This window comes from Manis pentadactyla, chromosome X, assembly GCF_030020395.1.
Source record: "Manis pentadactyla isolate mManPen7 chromosome X, mManPen7.hap1, whole genome shotgun sequence".
Taxonomy (NCBI): domain Eukaryota; kingdom Metazoa; phylum Chordata; class Mammalia; order Pholidota; family Manidae; genus Manis; species Manis pentadactyla.
In genome coordinates this window covers 102575263-102595024 of record NC_080038.1, presented here as the reverse complement: position 1 = coordinate 102595024, position 19762 = coordinate 102575263, and the positions used below count along the sequence as shown (strand labels likewise).

The window sequence follows — 19762 nt, the reverse complement described above, 5'->3', positions numbered from 1 at the left end:
GTATCTTTGAAGCTATATTCTGCAGAGCTAACTGGTTTTGGTGTTTGCGTCTGCAACCTTTCTCCCTTTTTTCTCCTTTCCTTTCTTCTATAGCAGTTAACACCCGTGCTTTATGTCTATATGTCTGTATTTTTTCTCAGTTGTGCAAGCCAAAAGATAGATTTGCCTAGTTTGTAGCATCCTTTTGTACTAATTTTTCTTTGACTCTATTTGGTTTTACAAAAAATGATTGTTACTGAGGATTCCTGGCTCAGCCTAGAAGCCATTTTGCAACATTCAATTTTCAAAAAAGAAAATGACCTGCTGTCCCAGTTTGATGCCATCACAGGCAAAAAAGGCACCCGTATTCTCATTTGGAACATCCGCAGGTATAGTATCCCAAGGGTGATAGAGCCTAAGAAACAAGGGTTGTGTGATGAAGCACATTTTAATTAATTTCTAGAGAAACAGAGTAGAAAAATTTCAATATATACTTGTATCTCATTGCCTATCTTTCCTTGACTTTTTTAGAACCACAGCTCTATGAGATAGTAGTTTTTATTGGTAAAATGTGGTGCTTAATAATGTGGAGACATGCATATCCTGAGGCTATTGCCACAAATAATCAAGACAGTTCAACATTTTTTTAAGATCTTCAGAATCCATTATAAATATTTTATATTCATAGACATTGTTTTGAGATAGGTAAATGATAGTTATTTTACTTATTTGACAAGGAAAATGAAGTATGAGAGAGAAATTAGGGTAACAAAGAGCAACATGATCCTTAAAAATAAAAACCTCTGTATTAGTGCTTTCAGAGAGGCTGGATTAGAAATATAAAAATCTTTGAGGCAGCTTAATTTGAACTATAAAGAGGTTGCCTTCAGGTCATGTGTTCGAGCTTATAAAACAATCTAGAAATACTCTAGGATGCATCAATTGTTTAATCTTGTCATCAAATGGAATGTATTTAACTGTCTGCTAAAAGCTAAAAACCTTCAATATAAAATAGAGATGACACTGGTATGTTTAATAGAACAGAGTATCAGACATATTCATTCTTTTTCTCAAGCTAGGTATTTTGCCTTATTTCTTAGCTGTGTAAAACATGTAAGAACTATGCTGCTTTATATAGAGTGTACTTTCAATTAAAAAAATAATACAGAGGTTTTTCACAAATTGGTAATTACATCCTCTTTGTCCTATTGAGAAAACCTCAAGTAATATTAATTATATTATAAAGGATCATTTTCCTGAGGAATTTCCAATGATTTAAACACATCAAGCAGACTCTTTTCTTTGTACACTGTTTCTCAATTAAATGGTATTAGGTGTTAGTAATTGGCGGATGCCATGGTCAAATAACTTTGGGAAAAGCTGACTTAAGCAAAGTTTACCATATTGCTTTATTGCAGGACTTCTCAGAGACTTTAATATGCTAATGATTTTTCAATGAGCATTGAGCCATATTTAAGAGAGCAATATAGTATGCATTTACCAATTTCAAAAAAATGTTTTTCAGACCTCTTTTCATTGGATGGTGAATGCTGAGGGGCAGGGAGGACAAAGAACCTCTTCAGAGTGTGTGTTAGAGTGGAATGGGACAGCAAGAGTCAGGATTATCCTGGAAAACCCAGAATATACTATTAGAGCGCCATGGGTTTTATACAGGCTGTATACAATAATGGCTCTGGTCCAGTGCTGAAGAAGGAGCTCCCTTTTTCAGCACAGCTGCTCTGAGCTGTTAGAGCCTAAAGTATTAAGGGAGGTATCACTAGAGTGTAAGGTGGCTCTGAGAGCCAGGAATTGTTCTCGATTTTTTCCATCATACAGCCTTTCTTTGTTTCTTAAGGGCACTTTGGGGACTACTCTTCTACAGAACAAATTTTGGGAACTATTGTTCTGATATATATGTTTTCTCTATAACCCATCATTTGTTTTTTCCAGGAACAAAGATGGATCTTGCCTTTTTTCCTTGGCAGTTGTTAGTGATGTAGCCCAGGGTCTTGGATGCAGCAAAGCTAAGTGGCCCAAAAGGATTTTGAGAAGAAAGGTCCTTAGGAAAGGAATATGAGTACTATTATATTTAAGTAATAATTACACAAATGATATTCTAGAGGACTAGCAAATTTATGCTGTTTTTGTAACAACCTTATTTTCCTTCCATGAAGTAGGATTACATCTGGGGAAATCTTGGTATCTCATTTGTCCTTATATTATTGCTGAAGTTAGAAGTAGGTTTTGATTTGTCTATTTATTCAGTCGTGGAACATGATATTGAATGACCTACCCAACACTACCCAGAAAGCTGGGATCTTTTTTAAGATCCTACTTTGAGGATAGCTAAGTCCCATTTGATTTATCAGATCACAGTCATTCCCACCTCCCTTTTTTTTTCTTTCCTTCTAAACTTGGCATCACTACCTCTATGAAACATAGTGGGTTTTTGTAGACTGGAAATACCCTTAAATATTGTGTCATCTTCAAACCAAGTAGTTTATAGTTCCTTTGCACTAGTAGCCAGGGAAGAAAATAGATATCTGAGTTTTGGCTCACATTGTTTCTCTTCTCTTGGGTTCCTACTGAATTTTTGTCCTTTGGAGCCAGTTTTTGTTAGATTGGTACTTGTCTCTTTTACCCAGAAATAAAGATGGAAAGTCTGAGTTGGATTTTGATACCGATCAATATGACATTCTGGTGTCAGACTTTGGCACAGAAGAGAAGGAGACTGGTGGTGTTACCTCTGAGCTGCCAGAAACAGAGTATTCTTTACGGGTGAGTAAGGGTGGTTTTTCAACAATGAGAGGTAAGATTTCCTGTAGCATAAAAATACTATAGAACAAGATCTCACTTTAGCTATATAAAGATGGCAACTTTTAGCGCTGTGTTAGAATTCCTTTTCACCATCTCCCTAACAGTTTTGCTAATATAGTCAGCAACACTTTAGTGTGGTGGTTGACGTAGTAAAACAAGGTGTAGAAGCTGAGCCAAATTTTTGCCCGGTGTCGTCAGTCACTAACAGTGTTTTATGGGGATGTCAGTAGAGTTGGCAATATCATATAATAATTTTCCCTTCACTGTTTCATAGGCATTTTGTGGTATTCTATATATGAAGCCACGAATGAAAATTTTTCTGCGTCAGAAGAAAGTGACTACTGAGATGATTGCCAAGAGCCTGGCCAATGTAGGATATGATCTGTATAAACCTACCTTCACAGTATCCTTACAACTACGTGAAGTTGGCTTCCTCATTTCATGATTGGATTTCCAAGTGGGCACAGAAAAAAAAAAACCTTTCCCTTTTCCAATTAAAAAATGTGTGTTATAGTACAAATCCTGTTAGAATGTACTCTAAAGAGGTATTTTTTAATGCCAGTCTATACACCAGTTTTATAAGAAATCTGGAAATTATTAAAACAACAGCATCTTGAGTTTTTAGAGATTCTGGTTCAGTATATTCTAAATTTATTTTTTAAATAAGAAATATTTATTTATTTTTAAGTCCTCAAGTGATTCTAATGAATAGCCAGGTTTAATAAGAATCTCTGCTATAAGGAATAATACATACTATTTGGTTTGCACTGGAATTTTTAAAGGTACTACATTGATAGAAAATAAGCAAGATGTGGACTAGAACTTGTTAATCTTTTAGGTATGGTTTGATTTTTGTCATACATAACAAGTCCAGATTTATGTTGATGGAACTTAGGATAGTGGAAATTAAGGGTTGCTCTTCTAGGGTGAGATAAATTTTCAATAGGTTTCACATGGATTTTCTGTCCTTTTCATAATGGCAGCCACTCAGAGAATTACTCATTTTCACTTCTACCCCAGCATTATACTGGGAATGGTTTTCTGACACTTGAGAAAATCGTAAGATGAACTGGAAATTAGGTCCATCTTTGTTGATGGCTTTTTAGGGAAAAAAAAGCCTTTGAAAGGGTGAGAACTCAAGCAGTTATGATGAATTGCTCTTGTAATTTATTTCCTAGTAATTAAGCATAGCTCTTGGCCCAAGAAACATGTTCACACACTGTTTATTTTATCAAAGATATTGCCTAGCTTGCTTTGTCTTTCTTCCCCTGAACAAAAATAAGAAATTGTTTCCTTTTTTAAAAGCTATATAGTTGTTACTCATAAGCAGATTGATTTTTCTCCTTTTTGGGAACACATACCTTTCTATTATGAAAGTTTTCTTTTAAAGCCCTAAACAAACCTAACTTAACAAAGCCAGACCTAGCATTGTTAGCATCTGTATGTAAATTAGTTATAATATCACTATATGTAGCCTAGGGTTTTAGTGACACTGGTTAATAGAGCCAGTTTAAAGAAGTGCTTTCCAACTACGATTTTAGGATATCACCTTTCAGCCTCCAGCTTCTTTCTTTTGTGGTTTCTATCAGGCAACTCAGATGCATTGTTAAAAAACAAAATTCAACTGAGTAAATTTGAAGATCTAATTGGCTTTATTAAGTGATTCTTGAATCCAGCAGCATCCCATCTAGCAAGTACAGAGATGCTCCTGAGGAGATAGACAAAATGGAAGGTTTTTATTGGCGGGAGGGTGGAGCAAGGAAGTTATTAGCAAAAGAAAAGAAGGGATTGTTTCAGGTCCCGGCATCTTTTTGCAGGGAAGAGAAGGGCAGGATTTTTATCATGCGGATTACCTCATAGTGCTGATCTGGAAATTTCAGGTCTCTGTTAAAAGGTCATATTTCCAGGAAGAGTTGAAACTGTAATTAAGTCTTGGTTTGCTGGGGGGTCTCCAAAGGAACAACTTGGGCCTGTTTTTCTTTTTAAGAGCATGCATTCTGTATGTACCTCAACTCCTCTCAACCCCCCTTACCATTAAACTAGTTACCTTGCCCTATTACAGTTTGGGCTAAATGAATTCACTGTAGGCACGAGTAAAATGAAACACCTAATAAAATTTCCCTCAATGTCACTGAGGGACAAGATCACTGATACCGAATTACTTGTCCCTTGATTATCAAAGGCCTCTTCTCTCCTCTTGTCCTTTCTCCTTACACTAATTAGGGAAACCTCCTACTCCAGTGTACTCCCACCCCACAATTTAGAATTTGTAAAGTGTGTAACAAAGAATTTGACTATCTTTATCTTAAAAATGTTAATTTTATGGTGTGGAGTTTTGGTTGGTTTGTTTTGGGGAGTTTTGTCCTATTGTGTTTTTTTCACTGGAATAGGGTCTTACTTGAGGTTTGATTTGAGCTTCTAGAGCCCAGAATAGTATATGTTCGGAGCTAAACATTATTGTGTTATGTACCTACATGTATCATGTCTTTGTATCATGCCTGACCCATTTGTCACAGGGATTTTTTGAGTTTTTTTTTAATTGAAGTATAGTTGATATACCATAGTATATTGCTTTCAAATATATAACAGAGTGGTTCAGCAGTTACCCATATTATTAAATCCTCACCCCCACTAGAGTGGTTACTACCTGTCAACATAGCAAGATGTTACAGAATCATTGGCTGTATTCTGCATGCTGTACTACTACCCTTGGGACTAACTTATATTGTGATTGAGCATTTGATGTAAGTAGCTTGTTATTTAGAAGGAGCAATGGAGATCATTTTTTTAAAGTAACAAATTTTCTTTTAATTCATTTTAGCATGAAGATTTCTTAGTATTTGTTTTAATGAAAATCTCAGTTTTTCTGTCTCCTTTATCTTCCTCATTTTCTCAACTTGGTTTATAAATCAAATAGAACTTGCTAAAAACTCATCATTATTCATATTTTATGTATGCTAATTTAGTTCTCTTTATTTCATCTATCCAAGTTTGACTTCTTCCCGTGAAATGTAGTATAACAGAATTATTCATTGTCCTTTACCTTTAAAAGTGATTTTGTTCTGGGTGTTTTTTGCTTTTACTATGTTTTGTATGATGAGCAGGACTTAATCTTACTGCTTATAATTGTGTGGATTTGTGGTGTACCATTTACAACTCTCATTTTACCTAAGAGCAAATTGAACAACTAGTAAGGATTAAGAAAGGTTTTGAAATTATTTATGAATTTTTAAAATTAATTTAAAAACTATGAATTTTTAAACCATATTTTGTTATATTAGAGTTATTTTATATGCATGTACTTACATATACATGTTTTAAAATAATACTTGTTACTATATTATGAACATTACCTAATGTTCCCAAATATTTTTCAAGGATATTTTTAAGGGCTGCAAAATAGACCATGTGAGTATACCAACATATATTTAGTCATTCTTTAATTGTCAAACATTTAAATTACTTGTTTTCTACCATAATAACTAATTGATAAATTTCTGTGACTCATAAACCTTTAGGGGCTTCCCTGTCTGTTTTTGTAAGAAAATTCCTAGAAAGAGATTTATTTGATCAAAGTTTAAGAATATTTTTTAAGCTTTGCTACAAATTTTTGTAAATGCCCTCTGGAAAGGTTGCGCCAATTTATATTCATCACTGTTTGATGTGTTTTGCTGTAATATAGTGTGAAATGTCTGCAAAAACCCCTGGTGTTTGTCTCCTTAATGATTTTCTTCTCAGAAAAAGCAGGTGAAAATAACTTTTGGGTTCTCTTGCAAGAAAAATAACCAGTATGGAGTAATGATGTATCATAACAACCGACTCATAAGATCTTTTGAGAAGGTGGGATGCCAGGTGAAGGTGAGTGGTTAATGTTTCTTTGTCATAGAAAGCTGAAAAGAATAGGAAGAGCATTTAAAATTTGCAGAGAGGATAAACTCAGTGACTTCTACTCCCCATTATATGATGTTGTTCAATCTGATCCTGGAATTTTGTGTTACCAATGAGCTTATCTTGTGTTGAAAAGCTCTTTCTACTTCTCATTCTTCATAAATGTTAATCAACCCAGGAACTTTACTGAGTACATTTTCTAGGTAGCTGTTAATAAGATATACAATTAGAACAGTAGCAACTCTGCCATGTGTATCAGTTTATTAGTGTTTAAAGGTAGCTCTATTTTTGGGGGGAGACAAATAGGCATAGTGGAAAATGCATAAAATTTAAAAGATGATGATGAGGCTTTGAGTCCTGGCTTTCTACTTAAAAGCTGTGTAACTTGGGCTAAATCCTTTAATTTCTCTGAGCTCAATTTCCTTACTTGTAAAATGGAAACAACAGTAATAATTTTACCTGACCTGCCTACCTTACAGCTTACAGAGTTGAGAGATTTAAATGGGATAAATTACATGAAAATACTTTATAAACCAAATGATACAAATATTGCCACCATCTTTAATGTTTTAATAACAATTTAAAGTAGTAATGTCCACAAGTATCCCATTCATATTCCTGTTTTACTGATAAGTTAGCTAAAACACAAAGAATGATAAATTGTTTTATAGTATATAGTAGGACAAAGTTAGTTATAGAAGACCCAGGACAACTAATTTACAGCCTTTGTGCTTTTCATTGTTATGTCATCTTTATATGTAACTTGCTTTTTTTAGCATTGTCATTCTTTGTTCAAATGAAATTGTATGGCAATCCTATAATATAAAAGAGATGGAACTGGAGATAGGGTGAAGTAGAGATGAGTATTAGTCTGTAGAAAATCCTAGGGAATCTACAGATCTAGGTTCAAAAACCTCTGCCCTAGAATTTGACAAAGGTTCCAGTTCAGTGTAATATGTGCACTATATTGAAGTACATTCTGAGTGTTTCTCTAGATCTTGCTGGCTTTTACTAGCCTGTGAACGAACGTTTTATAACCTTTCTACCATTGTTTGGAATCAAAAGGAAATGCCTCCAGGCAGCCAACAGTAATGTAACTGTTGAAATTAATATTTTTCTTCTAAGCCAACTCGTGGAGAAGGTGTAGGAGTAATTGGAGTCATTGAGTGCAATTTCTTAAAACCTGCCTACAACAAGCAAGACTTTGAGTACACCAAAGAGTACCGGTGAGTCACTCCCAACCTGAGTGAGGTGTTTCTGTTAGTTTGTTCAGATATAATTCTATTCTCTGAAACCTCTAAAATTATCTCTAAAAACCAGCCAGACAAGTTAACTGGGAATTCCTTTAACTCTGTTTTCCAGGGTTAGAGATGAAATTATTTTTTTAAATTAAGATATCATTAATATACAATCACATGAGCAACATTGTGGTTACTACATTCCCCCTATTATCAAGTCCCCACCGTGTACCCCATTACAGTCACTGTCCATCAGCATAGTAAGAAGCTATAGAGTCACTACTTGTCTTCTCTGTGCTATACTGCCTTCCCCGTACCCCCCCTACAATATGTGTGCTAATCATAATGCCCCTTATTCCCCTTATCCCTCCCTTCCCACCTACCCACCCACCCACCTACCCTCCCCAGTCCCTTTCCCTTTGGTAACTATAAGTCCATTCTTGGGTTCTGTGAGTCTGCTGCTGTTTTGTTCCTTCAGTTTTTCTTTGTTGTTATAATCCACAGTTGAGTGAAATCATTTGGTACTTGTCTTTCTCCACCTGGCTTATTTCACTGAGCATAATACCCTTTAGCTCCATCCACGTTGTTGCAAAAGGTAGGATTTGTTTTCTTCTTATGGCTGAATAATATTCCATTGTGTATATGTACCACATCTTCTTTATCCATTCATCTACTGATGAACACTTAGGTTACTTCCATTTCTTGGCTATTGTGAATATTGCTGCAATAAACATAGGGGTGCATCTGTCTTTCTCAAACTGGGCTGCTGCATTCTTAGGGTAAATTCCTAGGAGTGGAATTCCTGGGTCAAATGGTATTTCTATTTTGAGCTTTTTGAGGAACCTCCATACTGCTTTCCACAAAGGCTGAACCAATTTACATTCCCACCAGCAAAGTAGGAGGATACCTCCACATATGTTGTTGTTTGTCTTTTGGATGTTGGCCATCCTACCTGGTATGAGGTGATATCTCATTGTGGTTTTAATTTGCATTTCTCTGATGATTAGCAATGTGGAGCATCTTTTCATGTGCCTGTTGGCCATCTGAATTTCTTCTTTGGAGAAGTGTCTGTTCAGATCCTCTGCCCATTTTTTAATTGGGTTATTTGCTTTTTGTCTGTTAAGGTGTGTGAGGTCTTTGTATATTTTGGATGTCAATCCCTTATCGGATATGTCATTTATGAATATATTCTCCCATACTGTAGGATGTCTTTTTGTTCTACTGATGGTGTCCTTTTATTGTATAGAAGCTTTTTAGTTTGATATAGTCCCACTTGTTCATTTTTGCTTTTGTTTCCCTTACCTGGGGACATATGCTCATGAAGAAGTTGCTCATGTTTATGTCCAAAAGAGTTTTACCTATGTTGTCTTCTAAGAGTTTTATGGTTTCATGACTGACATTCAGGTCTTTGAGCCATTTCAAGTTTAGTTTTGTGTATGGAGTTAGACAGTAATCCAGTTTCATTCTCTTACATGTAGCTGTCCAGTTTTGCCAACAACAGCTGCTGAAGAGGCTGTCATTTCCCCATTGTATGTCCATGGCTCCTTTATCATGTATTAGTTGACCATATATGTTTGGATTAATATCTGTACTCTCTATTCTGTTCCACTGGTCTGGGTCTGTTCTTGTGCCAGTTCTGAATTTTCTTGATTACTGTGGCTTTGTAGTAGAGCTTGAAGTTGGGAAGCAAGATCCTCCCTGCTTTATTCTTCCTTCTCAGGATTGCTTTGGCTATTCGGAGTCTTTGGTGGTTCCATATGAATTTTAGAACTGTTTGTTCCAGTTCATTGAAGAATGTTGTTGGTATTTTGATAGGGATTGCATAGAATCTGTAGACTGCTTTGGGCAGGATGGCCATTTTGACAATATTAATTCTTCCTAGCCAAGAGCATGGGATGAATTTCCATTTATTAGTGTCCTCTTTAATTTCTCTTAAGAGTGTCTTGTGGTTTTCAGGGTATAGGTCTTTCACTTCCTTGGTTAGGTTTATTCCTAGGTATTTTATTCTTTTGGTTGCAATTGTGAATGGAATTGTTTTCCTGATTTCTCTTTCTGCTAGTTCATTGTTGGTGTATAGGAATGCAACAGATTTATGTGTATTAATTTTGTATCTGCAACTTTGCTGAATTCAGATATTAGTTCTAGTAGTTTTGGAGTGGATTCTTTAGGGGCTTTTATGTACAATATCATGTTATCTTCAAAAAGTGACAGTTTGACTATTTTCCTACCAATCTAGATGCCTTTTATTTCTTTGTGTTGTCTTACTGCCATGGCTAGAACCTCCAGTTGAATAAAAACTGGGAGAGTTGGCATCCTTGTCTTGTTCCTGATCTTAGAGGAAAAGCTTTCAGCTTCTCGCTATTCAGTATGATGTTGGCTGTGGGTTTGTCATATATGGCCTTCATTATGTTGAGGTACTTGCCCTCTATACCCATTTTGGGTGTTTTTATTATGAATGGATGTTGAATTTTGTCAAATGCTTTTTCAGCATTTATGGACATGATCGTGTGTTTTTTTTCCTTCTTTTTGTTGATGTGGTGGATGATGTTGATGGATTTTCAAATGTTGTACCATCCTTGCATCCCTGGGATGAATCCCACTTGATCATGGTGTTTGATCCTCTTGATGTATTTTTGAATTCAGTTTGCTGATATATTTTTGAGTATTTTTGTATCTATGTTCATCAAGTATATTAGTCTGTTGTTTTTCTTTTTTTGCGGTGTCTTTGCCTGGTTTTTGTATTATAGAGATGCTGGTTCCATAGAATGAGTTTGGAAGTATAACCTCCTCTTCTATTTTTTGGAATCTTTAAGGAAAATGGATATTATGTCTTCTCTAAATTTCTGATGAAATTCAGTGGTGAAGCCATCTTTCCTGGGGGTTTTGTTTTTCAGTAAGTAGTTTTTTGATTACCAATTCAATTTCATTGCTGCTGGTTGGTCTGTTTAGATTTTCTGTTTCTTCCTGGTCAGTCTTGGAAGGTTGTGTTTTTCTAGAAAGTTGTCCATTTCTTCTAGGATATCCAGTTTGTTAGCATATAGTTTTTCATAGTATTCTCTAATAATTCTTTGTGTTTCTGTGGTGTCCATAGTGATTTTTCCTTTCTTATTTCTGTTTATGTGTGTAGATTCTTTTTTTCTTAATATGTGTGGCTAAGGGTTTATCTATTTTGTTTGTTTTCTCAAAGAACCAACTCTTGGTTTCATTAATTTTTTTATTGTTTTATTCTCAATTTAATTTCCCCTTTGATCTTTATTATGTCCCTCTTTTTGCTTACTTTGTCCCTCCTTCTGCTTACTTTGGGCCTTATTTGTTCTTTTTCTAGTTTCAATAATTGTGAATTTAGAGTATTCATTTTGTATTGCTCTTCCTTCTTTAAATAGGCCTGAATTGCTATAAACTTTCTTAGAACTGCCTTTGCTGTGTCCCACAAACTTGGGGCATTGTGCTGTTGTTTTCATTTGTCTCCATATATTGCTTAATCTCTGTTTTAATTTGGTCATTGATCCATTGATTATTTAGGAGCATGTTGTTAAGCCTCCCTGTGTTTGTGAGCCTTTTTGTTTTCTTTGTACAGTTTATTTCTAGTTTTATACCTTTTTGATCTGAGAAGTTGATTGGTAGAATTTCAGTCTTTTTAAATTTACTGAGGCTCTTTTTGTGGCCTAGTGTATGGTCTATTCTGGAAAATGTACCATGTGCACTTGAGAAGAATGTGTATCCTGCTGCTTTTGGGTGTAGAGTTCTGTAGATGTCTGTTAGGTCCATCTATTCTAGTGTGTTGTTCAGTGCCTCTGTTTCCTTACTTATTTTCTGTCTGGTTGATCTGTCCTTTGGAGTGAGTGGTGTGTTGAAGTCTCCTAAAATGAATGCATTGCATTCTATTTCCCCCTCTAATTTGTTAGTATTTGTTTCACATATGTAGGTGCTCCTGTGTTGGTTGCATAGATATTTATAATGGTTATATCCTCTTGTTGGACTGACCCCTTTATCATTATATAATGTCTTTCTATGTCTCTTGAGACTTTCTTTGTTTTGAAGTCTATTTTGTCTGATACAAGTACTGCAACACCTGCTTTTTTCTCCCTATTGATGCATGAAATAGCTTTTTCCATCCCTTCACTTTTAGTCTGTGTATGTCTTCGGGTTTGAAGTGAGTCTCCTGTAGGCAACATATAGATGGCTCTTGCTTTTTAATCCATTCTTTTACTCTGTGTCTTTTGATTGGTGCATTCAGTCCATTTACATTTAGGGTGATTATCGGTAGATATGTACTTATTGCCATTGCAGGCTTTGACTTCGTGGTTACTAAAGGTTCAAGGGCAATTTTTTTACTATCTAATCATCTACCTTAACTCACTTATAATGCTATTGTAAACAGTGTGCTGATTCTTTATTTCTCTCCCTTCTTTTTCTTCCTCCTCCACTCTTTATATGTTAGGTGTTTTATTCTGTACCTTGTGTGTTTCCCTTGACTGATTTTGTGGATTGCTGATTTTATTTTACATTTAGTTAGTATTTGGTTGGTCTACTTTCTTTGCTGTGGTTTTATTTTCTTTGGTGACAGCTATTTATCCTTAGGCATACTTCCATCTAGAGCACTCCCTTTAAAATACATTGTAGAGATGGTTTGTGGGAGGTAAATTCTCTAGCTTTTGCTTATCTGGGAATTGTTTAATCCCTCCTTCAAATTGAAATGATAATCTTGCCGGATAGAGTATTCTAAGTTCAAGGCCCTTCTGTTTCATTTCATTAAATATATCATGACACTTCGGGCCTGTAAGGTTTCTGTTGAAAAGTCTGATTATAGCCTAATGGGTTTTCCATTGTGTGTGCCTTTTTTTCTTTCTCTCGCTGCTTATAATTATTTGTCTTTATCCTTGATCTTTGCCATTTTAATTATTATATGTCTTGGTGTTGTCTTCCTTGGGTCCCTTGTGTTGGGAGATCTGTGCACCTCCATGGCCTGAGAGACTATCTAATTCTCCTAATTTGGGATGTTTTAATCAATAACCTCCTCAAAAACACTTTTCTATCCCTTTTTATCGCTCTTCTTCTTCTGGTACCCCTGTAATGTGAATATTGTTCCGTTTGGATTGGTCACACAGTTCTCTCAATATTCTTTCATTCCTAGAGATCCTTTTATCTCTCTGTGCCTCAGCTTCTTTGTATTCCTCTTCTCTAATTTCTTTTCCATTTATTGTCTCCTCCACTGTATCTAGTCTGCTTTTAAATCCCTCCATTCTGTTTCATTTCTGATACTGTATTCCATAATGATTGAATCTCCATCCAGAATTCTTCCCTGAGTTCTTGAATATTTTTGTGTATCTCCATGAGCATGTTTATGATTTTATTTTGAAATCTCTTTCAGTTAGATTGATGAGTTCAGTCAGTTGGCTCTTTTTCTGGTGTTTGTGGGATTTGGGTTTGAACCAGGTTCCTTTGACATTTCATATTTGTATCTGGTACCATCTGGTGCCCAAAAGCTCTACTGTCTCATGCCTGAGGGGAGGAAAGAGGTGTTTCCTTCTTCCCAGATGCTATGCCTGTCTCCATTGCCAGAACCAGTGGGCCGAGCACACAGGTGTAAGCCTCTATGCTTTGTGTTTGTAGCTGCTGTAGGCAGGGTTCCCTCTGGCTGGCCTGATGACAGGGTAGGGTTTGCCGGTTTGCGAGCCAGGTGGGGCTGGCCAGGAGAAAGGTGCAGTAGGCTGCATATCACAGAGGGGCTCCTTGGAGCTGTGTAGCCAGCCAGGGAGCTGGAGCACCTGAAGACTGTGAAAGCTCCCAACCTGCTGGGCAGAGTGCACCCGGACAATTTTGTCTACCTGTCCTTTCTCCTGAGCAGTAAGCTCTGTGCAGTCCTTGCCCCTTTCACAGCCCTCTTGCTAAGGGCTTCCTTGTTAGGAAGTCTCTCAGACTGCCCTCCTTTCTTTTGTCCAAGAGCAGCCAGATGTGGATCCCTGTTTTACACAAGCAGCTGGAATCTCAGTCTCTCCAAGTATTCTGCCTGTCTTAGTTTTCCACCCCACTAATCTCCAGAGCACCATGCAATGTAGGTTTGTGCTCCCAGAGCAGGTCTCCAAGGCTGGGTGTTCAGTAGTCCTAGACTTTCACTCCTCCCCACTCCGTTTTCCTCCCTCCAGTGAGCTTGGGTGGGAGAAGGTCTTGGGTCCTGCCGGATCAAGGCTTTGGTATGTTACCCTGTTTCGTGAGGTCTGCTCTTCTCTCCAGGTGTATGCAGTCTGGCGCAGCCTTCTTTCCTGTTGCTCTTTTAGGATTAGTTGTATTAACTATATTTTTGTATTATATGTGGTTTTGGGAGGAGTTCTCTGTCTCAGCTCTCACACCGCCATCTTTAATCCCTCCCTGTAAATGTCTGCTTCAGTGAGGTCATTTTTTATTCATTTCTCATCTTTAACAACGTCTATTAGAATCTTTAGAAATTTCTCATGGATTCCCACAGTCATTACTGTAGTCAAGATTAATGTTTCTGCTAATTGGGAGGATCAAATGACTGGCTACATAAGCACTGCCAGACACCAGAACCTGGGCTGTGGCACAGCGGTGACGGTGCCTGGCACTTCCTGCCTCCAAGTTGGGGTTTCTTTTGAGAAGGAATGGGGTTTCAATATATATGAGAACATCTTAATTGAGGTGATGGTTGCATGACTGTACACATTTGTTAAAACTGATAAAACTACACACTTAAAAAGATAAATTTTACTGTATGTAAAATTTACCTCAATAAATTTTACCTGAATGCATGAAACAGAGCTTTATTTTTTAATTGTTATATAATTCACATACCATAAATGCCACCATTTTAAAGTGTACACCTCAGTGTATTTAGTATATTCAGAAAGTTGTACAACTATCACCATGCTGTACCTCAAAAACATTTTAATCACTCCAAAAAGAAACCCCTGGCCCATTAGCAGTCACTCCACAATTCTCCTTCTCTTCAACCCCTGGCAACCTCATATCTACTTCCTTTTTTTTTTTCAAAAAATGTTTTAATATAACACAAAACATCAAATTCACCATTTTAACCATTTTTAGGTATACAGTTCAGTGGTATCAAGTACATTCATTTTGTTACACAAGTGTCACCACCACCATCCATCTCCAGAACTCTCTTAATCTTGCAAAACTGAAACTCTACCTATTAAACAACTCCCCATTCCCACCTCCTCCTAGCCCCTGGCAACCACCATTCAACTTTCTGTTTGTATGATTCTGACTACTCTTTAAGTACCCCATTTAAGTGAAATCATACAGCATTTGTCTTTTTTTGACCGGCTTATTTTACTGAGCATAATGTCCTCACACTTCATCTCATGTACAGCATATATCAGAATTTCCTTCCTTTTTTAAGGCTGAATAATCCATTGTATGTATATACTACATTCTGCTTATCCATTCATTCATCAGTGGACACTTGGGTGGCCTCCATGTTTTGGCTTTTGTGCTTTATAGACTGTTTTGTCTGATATTGGTCACTATTTTGTCTTTGGTCACTATTTACATGGAATATCCTTTCCCATCCTTTCACTTTGAATGTATTTGTCTTTGTATCTCAACTTAGTCTCCTACAGTTGTAAATACATGTAAATACAACATGTATTTAGTTAATATTTTTTTACCCATTCTGCCAATCTCTGTCTTTTGATTGGAGAGTTTAATCTGTTTGAAGTAATTACTGATAAGAGCGACTTACCTTTGTCATTTTGCTATTTGTTTTCTATATACCTTATAGAATTTTTTGTCCTTCATTTCCTGTATTATTGTCTTCTTTTGTGTTTTGTTGATTTTTTGTAGTGAAACATTTAAATTCTTACTATATTTTTGGGTACATTTAATAGCTCTTTCTTTGTGGTTATCATGGTATTGCATGATCCTATGATCAGTAGCAGCAAACAGCAATCAGAACACAATCCCTATTAATTGGAGGATGGTGTCCTTTTTGCCCACCCTGGGTACTGCAAGCTGTTCTTGAAATATATGCACAGCTGCCTGTCATGAGGCTGGGGGTGGGAGTGGGGTGGCTACTACTGTGCCTTCAGTAGACTCCACAATTTCAAATAGTTGTATCAGACAGATTCTGCAGTTGTATCAGACAGATTCTGCCAGTGCAGTAGTTGTCTAGGTGGGGAGACAGATTCCTGGTACTTCCTACTCTACCATCTTCCCAGAATCCCATCTAATCTACTTCTTTTTAAAGTAGAATTTTAAGAGAAAACAAGTTATTCATCTGTGACTTGAAGGAAGGATATAAACAAAGGTAGGAACATTTTTAGGTTGGAAGGGAATAAGAGTTTATAGGGGAACTCATGTATGATTACTTTAATCTCTGTGTAGTCAGAAACTAATTGAATATGAGTAAGGTGGAGGTAAAGAAGAATTTCTCTTAAGAAGAGAAGCAGTGTGCAGAACCATTCCATGGAGTCAAGAGATTTTTTTAATTCTAAATTTATAGTATTTCAGGTGTGTACATGCCTACATTAAGTTTTCATTGTGGGTTGTAGAATTAAATAGGAATTAGTCATTAGAAATCAGCAATTTTTTAAAGTAAAATCCAGACTTTGACTTATACATATTATATTGTTTGACCCTGGGTCTGCTGTGTTCGTTTGGGAAGAGAGATAAAGGAGAAAGAGCAAGAGCCGAAATGGGTACAGCTATACAGTAGAAGGTTGAAGGGGACTTTGTTGCCCATTCGTGCCCTAACTCCCCAGATCAACATTTACATGAACAGGAACTATATAGACATTTTTGAGTTAGAATTTGATTGATTTGTAATAGAAAGGGTGCAGTATTTGATCCTCTTACATTCACTTAGGGTCCTGACTTGTTTACTTGCAGTCATCTGACAGGCAAATAATTCCCCATTAACTCATGAGTATTTGGCTCTGTCCTAGCTCTGCAATTCAGTCCTCTGTCATTGACTCTAATGTCAACCCCCATCCCCCGCTCCCAGCATGATTCTAAAAGCCCTGAAAATTTGGAGAACACAGTACATTTTAGGATTTGTGACCATATTACCTTTTCAACCAACGTGCCTATTCAACATCATGACTTAATAATTTTGACATGGAATTTGCAAAGGCAGTGGATTCCATTCTAGTTTCTGAAATTGCAGATTTTCAAACCTATGGTGAATATTCTAAAATGTTGGCTTCTTTTAAACGGGGGCATCTCAAAGATTGCAGAGTTCTTCCACAAATCCTCAGTGTTGATGTGCTGCTGCTGCTTTTTTCTTCCAGGTTGACAATAAATGCCCTTGCCCAGAAGCTCAATGCTTATTGGAAGGAAAAGACATCCCAAGAGAACTTTGAGACCTCAGCTATAGCCAGGCCAATACCGTGAGTAGTAAATGAAGAATATAAAATTATTAGGGGTTATATCCATAGAGCAAATAGGAGGAACAAGGGTAAGATGATGCATTTCATAAACTAGGGAATCGCAGCTACTAATTTTATCATTCTCTAGACCTCTTCATACTGGTTTAACACTTGGGTGGCTTGGATCATAAAAATGAAGAGTTGAGTACTGTCAGTTTAGCCTACAGGCAGTGTGATATAGTGGAAGATGATGGCCATTTAAATCAGACACTCCTGGGTTGAAAGTCTGGATCTGCTTAATAGTTGGGTGATCTTGGGTGACTCACATCGTGTCACCTCTCTGAGGATATTCAATTAGATGACATAACATTTTTAGCACAGTCCCTGGCATATAGTAAGTATTCAGGAATGTTAGCAGACTTACCTTCTCTTCATTGCTAGGAAACATTGTTGGAACTATACCAAGGAATTTGAGAGTAGAAGAGAACTCAGCATATCAGAAAAGAGGTAGAATTTACTGAACATAAGACAGAATTACACATAGAACCTGTGGATCAGGATGAAATTCCTCAATAGTCCAGGAAAGGAGCATAATACAGAGGATAGAATCTGTAGCAACACATATACAATCAGTTACACCACCATTAAGACAAAGATGAGAGTCTTAAAAGTTCGTTTCACGGTAGGCACCTGTTGTGTTTTAATTGGAAATCATCAGACAAATGTATGATAGAAAATTTTTGTTTCAAATGCAACCCAATTGACTGCTGTATGAATCTCTCTCTCTTATTCTAAAGATCTCTACTCATATCCAACCTCCCTGGTTTTCAAAGAAGTGCAAGTTAAGAGGAGATGCCATGTTTTTGACTTTCAAATAAGCAATGGTTAATACAATGAAACAGATGTTCATATATTGCTGGAGTGTGTGTGTGTATGGTACACAGCCTTTCTGGAGGCAGAATTATAACAATGATTATTGAGTACTTATATGTCAGGAACTGATCTATTTGAGAACAAAGGCTTTCTTTACATGTATTTGTGTTTATTTAACCATCACAACAACCTGTGACATAGACAGATGATATTATTATTTCTTCACAAATGTAGACCCTGATACACTGAGAGCTTAATGAGAACTTAAGTAACTTGCTCAAGATTAGATAGGTAGAAAGTGATCCACGGTTCAAATTTAGGCAGTCAGGCCCTCAAACTCAAGTTCTGAACCATGACAATCTTCTGGAAGGTTGCAATGAGGGGAATGTGGTATAGCCCCTTCAACTACCTATTTATTGCAAGCGTGAGCTAAAAGCCTCTCCTATCTGCCTAGATGGAATTACCGGTACCATGGTCTACATGCAACCTGAGGTAGGAGTTGCTGTCTCTCATGCTTGTCCCAAAGAGAGTAATATGGCATGCTTCTGCAAGAGACTCTTTTGTGCATGTACATGTAAAACCAAAGCTCATATGACCTTTCCTCTCCCCTCCAACCACTGCTGAAACTGCTTTTTGCTGGCTCTGGCTGTAAATAAAACAGTGGCTGTATGGAAGTACACAGACACCAGAGGTCAGGCCTGAGCTTAGAGCTTAGAGTTTGTAAGGCTGGAGCAGCCTGGAGAGGAGATAAGCCGTATATCAAAAATTGTGTATGAATTTTCTTTTTAAAAACAGTTGTAAACAAGAAAAGGACGTTATATTTGAATATTAGACTTATGAGTAGCTTTTCTTTTTTATATCTTTCTGTATTTTCCAGTTTTCCTATAATAAGCTTACTTTTCTAACTAGAAAAAAGCACTATATAAAAAGATAAGAAAAATATTGAAGACATAAAAGAACCACACCACTCTAATGAAATGTCTAGTGTAAGAGCAGTATAAATGTGCTAAACACAAAACCCACCCTAGGCTAAATGACATATTTTTCAAATTTGCGCTAGGTGGCCATCTTCCCTTCGTCTGTATCTTTTCTCCAGCCTTCTCCCTTTCCACTCAGTCTGCCTTTCACACCTTAGATGCTGGCTGCTTCTATAATGTATGGGCCACCTCCTTCCACAGAGAAAAAATGCTCTCTAAGGTTTACGTGACTGGGTTTTGCTTCCTCGGGGGGATGGGAGTGGCTTTGTGTTTTAAGACTCTGAAGAATTTTATCTTAATAATATAGCCCAATTGTTGGTCTGGAGCTACCATTTCTAGTTTTATGAAATTCAACCAAATTCATACTACATTTTAAGATTAACTTTGAGGCAATCAACCTAATGGGTTTTAGTTCTTCGTAGTATTGTAATATATATATATATTGCTAAGCTAATAAATTTTAGAGTTAAAATTACTTTCTTGTTTGCTTAGAACAAGAGGTCCCAGGATAAATATTATCGACCTCCACAAATAGTGGTTGCTCACGATGTTAATGCTTGTTACCAGTTTTCATATCCATATCTGGTATAATTCTATCATGATTTTATCTGTGATGTTCAAGATACACACATTTTAGACACGTAGA

At 36.6% G+C, this 19762-nt stretch overlaps 1 protein-coding gene across 3 annotated transcripts in view; it reads left to right on the top strand.

Annotated features, from left to right (window-relative positions):
• The window catches only part of MORC4 (MORC family CW-type zinc finger 4), a 49433-nt gene that overhangs the window by 17016 nt on the left and 12655 nt on the right, over positions 1-19762 (top strand). For 2 of the 3 annotated variants that reach the window (XM_036924983.2, XM_057495285.1), the window contains exons 5-10: positions 221-368; positions 2625-2757; positions 3071-3199; positions 6535-6654; positions 7810-7910; positions 17189-17287. In XM_036924983.2, the coding sequence (XP_036780878.2) occupies positions 221-368; positions 2625-2757; positions 3071-3199; positions 6535-6654; positions 7810-7910; positions 17189-17287 (730 nt within the window). The remainder of the gene's footprint in view (positions 1-220; positions 369-2624; positions 2758-3070; positions 3200-6534; positions 6655-7809; positions 7911-17188; positions 17288-19762) is intronic. The other variant, XM_036924982.2, reaches the window with a different exon arrangement.